Source organism: Athene noctua, chromosome 1, assembly GCF_965140245.1.
Source record: "Athene noctua chromosome 1, bAthNoc1.hap1.1, whole genome shotgun sequence".
Lineage (NCBI taxonomy): Eukaryota > Metazoa > Chordata > Aves > Strigiformes > Strigidae > Athene > Athene noctua.
In genome coordinates, this window is record NC_134037.1 from 56,296,947 (window position 1) to 56,304,386 (window position 7,440).

Consider the following 7,440-nt stretch of genomic DNA (forward strand, 5'->3'; position numbering starts at 1 on the left):
CACACATGAAGGAAGGGAATAAGTTTATTAACAAAGTCAATTAAAATACTTTGTAAATTTACAAACAGGAAACTGTTGGAATTGCATAGCTTCCTCAGACAACTCACATTTTGTGACTGAGTTGTCATCATTATTATTTCTATAACAGAGCTGAAAATGGATGTATTTTCTTACGCCAGAACTTCAGATACGTCCATTCAGTATAAACACCAAAGGATGATGAAACTCAAAACGGTGCTATATTTCATCATTAATATCCCAGATAAATTTGATGGGCAGGGTCTTAATTTTCTCATTAAGAACTTTGTCAAACCTTTCATTCTGTGCCACTGTCATGATGTTTTTCCAGTCTCCAACAGTGCCTGAGGAAAGAGACATTAAAGGCAAGTGAGAAGCAGAATGTGCATCTCTCCAAAGCCCACTGCAGAGTGCTAGTCTTGGGAAGCAATTCCTGGCTTCCTCAGCATTTCCCTGTTGCTGGCCTGCTAAGTGAGGCTCCCTGTGCTCTTTTGAGGACATGCTTCCAAATCTAGGTGCTGAGAATAAAACACAGCATAGACCTATAATCCTGACTCCTCATAAAGTTATTAAACTTACTTGTTCTGGTATTTTACTGATTCATTTGAGATCAAAGAGGAAATTATTCAAAGCAACACCTCCTGTTTTTCTCTCAGTGCACCACTCTATTTAATCCCTCGAGGTCTCATCCTACACTGAATTTAGGACACCTTAGCAATGCCCAGGAGACTAGGGATGCCATGTATGGGCTTGGAGAGTAGGTGGTCAAGAAGGTCTATGCTTGCACAATCAAGGTGACTCTTGCCTTGAAAAGTAAGAAACAATAAGGAAAGAAAAAAAAAAAGAGTTCTCTTACTCCTGGTTGGGTAAAATTCTTAAATCCTTTCCTGTATCTGACAGGCCTGTTACAATCACATTAAAATGAGTAAAACATTAACTTTTTATTATCCTTAGGAAAATATGGTCAAATCACTGATTCCACAGCAATAAAACTGCTCTTCTAGACAGCTAACCTGAAGTCTCCCTCTGAAAATGATGCATTCCAGCTGAGACCAGAAACCCTAGGTTCTTCTCACACCAAGAAGTATGGGATTAAATAGTTGTAGCATTGAACTGCTTCCATTTTACCTTTTCGTAGAAAACTACCCTTGGCTTTTTCTACGATATCATCTGGCAGGTTCTCATAGTTTGCCCTGGGATCTTTTCGCATGTTCTCAAAGGTAGCTTGTTTCACAACACTGTCCACTTCCTCTTCACTCAGCTTTCTGCCTAGGAAGTTGCAGATCTTCAGCACAGCACTTCTGAGATCCTGCAATAACGTCACTTTGAAGACTCTTGATGATGCAAAGAGCTAAATGCGTACAGTAGTTGGAATACAGGATAATAAGGGACATACATTTGGGTGCAGAACTGACCATCGTTTCTGCATGAGCATAGTCTCGCATCAGTTGAATACTGGAGAGCAGCGATGCTGTAGCTCACTGCAGCAGCGTGACCTTAGAGATGGGGAATTCTGTGTTCTGCTCCCCACAGTGCAAACCCAGTCTGCATCTCTCATTAGATACCCTGGCAGTGTCACTCCTGGAATTGCACGTGTCACTGTGAAGGCAATCAACCCGTGGGGGCTTTGTCAGTCTTGTCCTAGCAAGGGACTCAATCCAAGCAACCTGAGGCTCCAAAATGTGAGAGACCAGTGAAATAGCATGTGACATGGGCTGTGCTGCTGGGGCTGGGGCACTCTGGGGCTTGCCTGTGAGGAGAAGGGCATCCACCTTGGAGAAATGAGAAGTTGCACAAAGGCGTGAGCAGCCACCAAGCAAGAAACATCTAGACGCAATCTGAGAGCTCCTCAAGTACTTTAAAGCCTGCCTCTTAAGCACTTCTTTCCTTTAGTGGAACTGTCCTTATGAGCACAACATTCCTGTTGAAGATAATTGTAAAAGTCTCGTTCTTTACTATGTCAGAAAGGGGTTTTTTGGGGTGGCAGTGAAGATAACTTCTGTCATATTGGAAAGTGTTTTACCTAATAATTGTCTAGTAATTAATAAGACCTTGAACCAGTAGACAAATTACTTCATCCTCTCAGAAGTCTCAATCTGAATGTACTCCAAAATGATTAAGCACTTTCTGATATAAAGTGCAATTATTAAAGAGCTGTCTGAAAATGCACTCAATATAAGAAGAGAATATCTTTAATATAATGATACTAATTGACCTCACCTTTTTCATTTCTTCATAGGTAACAAAGAGTATATTGAAATCCTCTGCATGACTGCACCAGCCTTCAACATGATCTAGCCACGAACTGGCAAGTACTTAGGAAGCAAAATTATTAAAACAAAAAAATAAAGATAAATACTATTAAGAACTAGCAGTAAAACAGTAAAATTATTGGTCTTTTAGGTCTTTGAAAGGGTTTTTTTACAATTTTTTTTTTTGATCATTTGAGGGATGCTTGCTCACAGTCTTTGTGACAATTCTCCAAGTCAACATGACAAATCCCCTTTGGGTTACTAGGAACACTAGTAATCTGAACTAATACCCGCAGAAGCAAAAAACCCACTTCTGTATCTGCTGTACAGTGTCTGTCTTGTGGGTTCAGCTCCACTAACCAAGTGCAGAAAGTGTTAAGAGACTTTCAGTCATAATGGTTGTATTCTGAATCAGCATCCAGTTCAGATAAAATAAGTAGCTTGCATGTCGTTGGGGAGCAGCAAAGCCATGACTATGCTATTCCCTTTGGACCAGCTTTCATCAGAAAATGATGTCAAGCTCAGACAGCCTCTGCAGCTTTGAGTTCAAGTTACTGCATATCTGAGGATTCTGGTAATTGGTATTTAGTGATATAATTAATCTTCATTCAATCTGAGGTCATAGAGTAGGATTTGGGCTCCTTAGTAAAAAAAGATATCCTACCTTTACCAGCTAAAAATCTCTCCATAAAAAGGTTAAAATCTGCTATTTCCTCTAATGAGCACATGTATTTGGAGAAGTGGTAGAAAGAAACCATAACATCCTTAGGGTTCCTGGTAACATAAATAACCTGCAAAACAATAAGAAGACTAGTCTTAGAGATATTAAAGGACTCACTCCATTACCCTGACCATGAGTGCATTTTTCTGTGCAGGTCCCACTTAAAATGTGTGAAAACCATTTGAAGGTGACAATCACATTAGGTAAATTCTGCATAAGGTAGTGCTGTCAATTTGTTTACAGGTGGTATTTCTGTAGTTGTAGTCATTCAGTGGCAGCGGCTAAATCTCTTGCAAACTTCACTGGTACTGTGAAGAAAATGGTGAGCATATTGCAGTTTCCCGTCACATCTATATCTGTGAAAAAGGTAACAGCAGCTCTAAGAGCTTGCCTCCATAGCCCCTGTGGGCAGAGCTCTGCCACAGCAATGCTCACTCAGCCGTGGGAAGCCCTACATCAGAAATAAGGATGGAAGGGGCAGAAGTCATCGGGACTACTATAAGAAAGACTAGCAGAAGTTTGAGGTCCTTCACCAGGCAGCAAAGTTACAATTTGCTGTAAGGAAGGTAAGGCAATTCTCAGTGTGCTGTTAGAAGTATATATCCCATATACATCTTCAGACTTGCCCATATGTCCGTGTTCTGTTAGTGGACCTTAGTGTAGTAGCTTGGTTACACCTGGCTCTAAGGAGGCATTTTCCATGGGCGACAGGCCCTGAGCTATGGCACAGTTCACAAGGGAGAGTCCTATTTAGAAACTCACAGTCCTAGGAAGCAAGAAAATGCAGTTCTCACATTCCCTCCTACCTACTATAGTCCTACTCATATTTTCAGTGTGAGAGACTTTTTTTCAGATTTTTAAGTTCACTGGAATAGGACATTTTTGCAAGGGGAAAATCAGTGCAAGTCTTTGACCCTGGCAGATCCTCCTAAAATGTATCACCCCTCTCTCTAACAGTATTGGAGCTGAAAGGAAACAGAAGAAATGGGCTTTAGAACATCCCTGACGTCCCCACGTATATGAAGCTGGTGATATTTATTCCAAGATGTGGAGAACTGAAAGAGGAAAAAGGTAGGATTTGGACCAATTCACTGAGGCAAAATGGCATGACTGGTTTAAGGAAATTGTAAAAACAGCATCACTTACACGTCCTCTTTTGTTTCTCAGGTCTCTTGGAAGTAAGTAGTAAGGCAGGTGGGTGGCAAAAACACGAGGCAAAGGAAGATCTGCATAATTCCTATCTTTTGTCTTGTATTCCAGCCATGGGATTCTTTCCATGGTCTCCACATTTTCTGTTCCATTACGGTGACCTTCATGAATTATTAAGCTCAAAATGTTCTGAGTCCAAACAGTTCCTGAGAAGGAAACCTTTATATTTGAACCTTGCTTGATTTTTTTTTTAAATTAAAGATAGTATATTGTCATAAACAGAGCCTCTGCACTGCTATAATGAGTTTCACTTTTTGAATACAAATACAACTTCACATACTGAAGGAAGCAAACATTGTCGTGGTGATTACTGACTGCAGAATGGAAGCATATTTTTGTTTTGTCCCTTCAGAAAAGCCAAGGACAGTAAATAAACCTTCAGTTCCTTCACCCAGCTACTCAGCTTCCATACAAATTATGTCTGTCCTCATCCTCTTGTGGGACTATGAATTGCCACATCTCTGCGGACCATGCTCCTAAAAATACCTCATGCTGAGTGGATTTGGAAAAGACCTTTGCTTCTAGAACTCCTGCAAAGTGTTGTGAGATGTCATGAAACAAATAGCAGATAACACCATGTTTGTAAAGCACAGAAGAGCCCCACAAAGCAAATGTTTGTGGCAAGAGGGTCTCTAAAATTCCTTGGGGAAGGTCTGACTCCTGAGTCACAGCTGCTGACAAGGATGATCTATAAAGGCAGGACCCTGCAGGTGACTGACTGCTGTGCCAGTATGTGTTCATGTGCCAGCTGAACACATACTGGGCAATGGGCAGAACTGTTTAACTCCAGGTCCTCTGGCCTTCTCAGCCCTATACTAGTCCTGGTTCCTTTCCCTTTTATACCATAGGCCAGTAAAGATGGACACTTGAGAGCATTCAAACCAATGTAGAAGAGCGCTGAATTACTGCTGTAGGTTAGCCTGAACAAGTAGAGAGAAAGGAAGGCATCTGAAACTGAAGCCTGGTTGTTGAGACCTCACCTGGGAAGGAAGCTCTTCATTCTGGAGATTAGACTGTAGTCATGTTGTAGATATAAAGTCACTGGGCAAGAAAAAGAAATAGCCCTAGGATTCACAGGAACAATACTTAGTGATTTCACAGCTGTGATGACTGTCTTGCTCTGCTTGGCATAATCATGCTAGTCAATTTTTCTGTGCAGTGGTAGAGATTCAACAGAAGGATTAGAGGGTACCTTAGATTGGTAACTGGTGAGAAAGAAACAGGATGGTGGGGCAGGATAGAAGGAAAGATGAGAATGAGAGATGACATTCTGTGCAATTCATAACTCAAAATCATGTTCCAATTCCTTCCTGTCCCAAGGTAGCCCATCGCTTTGCAACATGAAACTCTTACTTCCAGAGATGTGCTCATCTCAGTGCCATAAGATCTTTACGTCTTAAACACTGCCTTCTTGTCCTCCTTCTCTGCCTTACTCGGACAGCTCACCCCAGTGCTGCCTGACGATGAGCTAGCATTGCCTGGCTCACAGTCCCCTCTCTTTGTTGTCCACAACCCCTTCACAGGCTTCTTGTATCACATCTGCCTTCAGTACGACCACACCTGGTGCTCCCTGCCAGTCCTTCTGGGCTTTGCTCAAGAATGCCTTTCTACCTCAGGTACTTCACTGAATACCAGAGGGAATAGTGAATTCCAGCAATGTGTTCCGTGACTCTAGGAAAAGGACATATGCTAACAAAACACCAGTTATGTTATTCAAAGACTGCATCTTGAAGGCTGCTGAAGAACACCAAAGGATAATGGCAGAGGTTTCCAAGAGCACAAACAGCAGAGGCCTTAAAAGTACAAGCATGGATTGGTACCAGAGATGTCAAGGCTTTAGTCATAAATCACTGCTTCATGCATCATCAAGCCATTAGTTACTAGTAACTTATGAAATGCAGTTTTGAAAAATGGATAACCAGTTTTAAAGCATCAGGTGAACCTGTATGGAACCATGTCAAGGTTTTAGATCTCTAAGATTACAGTGGAACTAGCTGATTGCTCAGTTGCATTTGCTTCAGAAATAGGAATGCAAAATTCATCACACTAGTGTCTGCATTGCTATGTGGGTAAATAGTACTTATTTGTCCCTGAAAGGCTTATAGCATTGACTCACATTTGCTCTGATCTCCTGCTTGGTTGCAATTTGGATGCAGCAACCCCCAAACCACCTTCCATGTGAGCCCACGAATCATTCCAGATACCCCACAGTCATCTGCAACACTCATGCACCCAGCCCTACCAAAACTATATATGTGTTTTGTGAGGTAAAGGAGGTCAGTTTGGTCTGTGTGTAGCTTGCTCTGAGTACACCTACAAGATGGAGTCCAAGAATGAGGCAGACCAATTCAGTTGGACACGAGCAGGAACCTTGTGTCTGGCTGTTCAGGCCACGGCTATGCAGGTTTGTACTTAATGCTACACTGCATATACTGAGAGATGATTCACATCTAAAAGAAAAACTAACAGCCCTAGGTATTTCTGCAGTTAGATGGCTGAATAAAGGCAGATTTTTCCCCCCTTTAGAAACCATTCCATTCTTACCTGATTTGGGGTAAGTAGCTATAAATATGTCACTATCATTGATTTCAAAATCCTCCAGGGAAGCTACGTACTCAGGTGAAGTTTCAACACTAAAATAAAAGCCTTTGTATTCAAATAGGTATTTTTGTTGTGGTTCCATTGTTAATCTGTTGTTATAGGTGAATAACCTGCAATAAGAAAATACAAAGTTATATCTTTTCCAAGATACAACTTTATATCTTATATCTTGTTCAACAGACAAAGAGCAAATCAAACAAAGATTCAGTGCTGGACAATTTTAGCAAAATGCATTTCAGCAAAATTCTGGAAATAATACACTGAAATTTAGCTTTCAAATTTTCACAATAATATTACTTGGGATACATTTCTAATGGAAAAAAAAAAAAAAAAAAAAAAAAAAAGGAAGGTGTAGAGCAATACTCTTTATTCACATACAGATGTATGCTACCTGCATGTAAAAACTAATGTAACTGAAGGCAACCTATATAAAAATCATTTGTCAAGATTCCTCTAGGATCTGAATGACTTTGGGATGTTAATAGCTCTTGAACAGAGCTAGCTTAACTACCAAGCTCTCGTTCTGGAATTTGTGAAACTGTTAAAAATGTCTTATTACAATTTCTGTCTCCTTCTACTTATTCTCTCATTACTAAGGTTTCTCCAATAGTAAATATAATTTCTGCAAACTAGGATGGG

The 7,440-nt window shown here is 40.7% G+C and overlaps 1 protein-coding gene across 1 annotated transcript; it reads right to left on the minus strand.

Annotated features, from left to right (window-relative positions):
• Nucleotides 1-237: 237 nt before the first annotated feature.
• Nucleotides 238-6,892, minus strand: LOC141968678 (amine sulfotransferase-like). Its single transcript, XM_074923645.1, has 6 exons — nt 6,745-6,892; nt 4,138-4,346; nt 2,935-3,061; nt 2,239-2,333; nt 1,147-1,327; nt 238-362 (listed from the first exon to the last, which is right to left on the minus strand). Exons 1-6 carry the CDS (start codon nt 6,881-6,883, stop codon nt 238-240), a joined length of 876 nt encoding a protein of 291 aa, XP_074779746.1. The 5' UTR covers nt 6,884-6,892.
• Nucleotides 6,893-7,440: the final 548 nt, after the last annotated feature.

Excerpts from the sequence above, each read along its gene's own strand:
- LOC141968678 (XM_074923645.1), bottom strand. The coding sequence starts at position 6,883 with ATGGAACCACAACAAAAATACCTATTTGAATACAAAGGCTTTTATTTT. Across the intron at positions 2,334-2,934 it reads GAGATTTTTAGCTGGTAAAG|TACTTGCCAGTTCGTGGCTA; the intron begins GTAGGATATCTT and ends TTGCTTCCTAAG. Across the intron at positions 1,328-2,238 it reads CCTATGAAGAAATGAAAAAG|GATCTCAGAAGTGCTGTGCT; the intron begins GTGAGGTCAATT and ends ACGTTATTGCAG.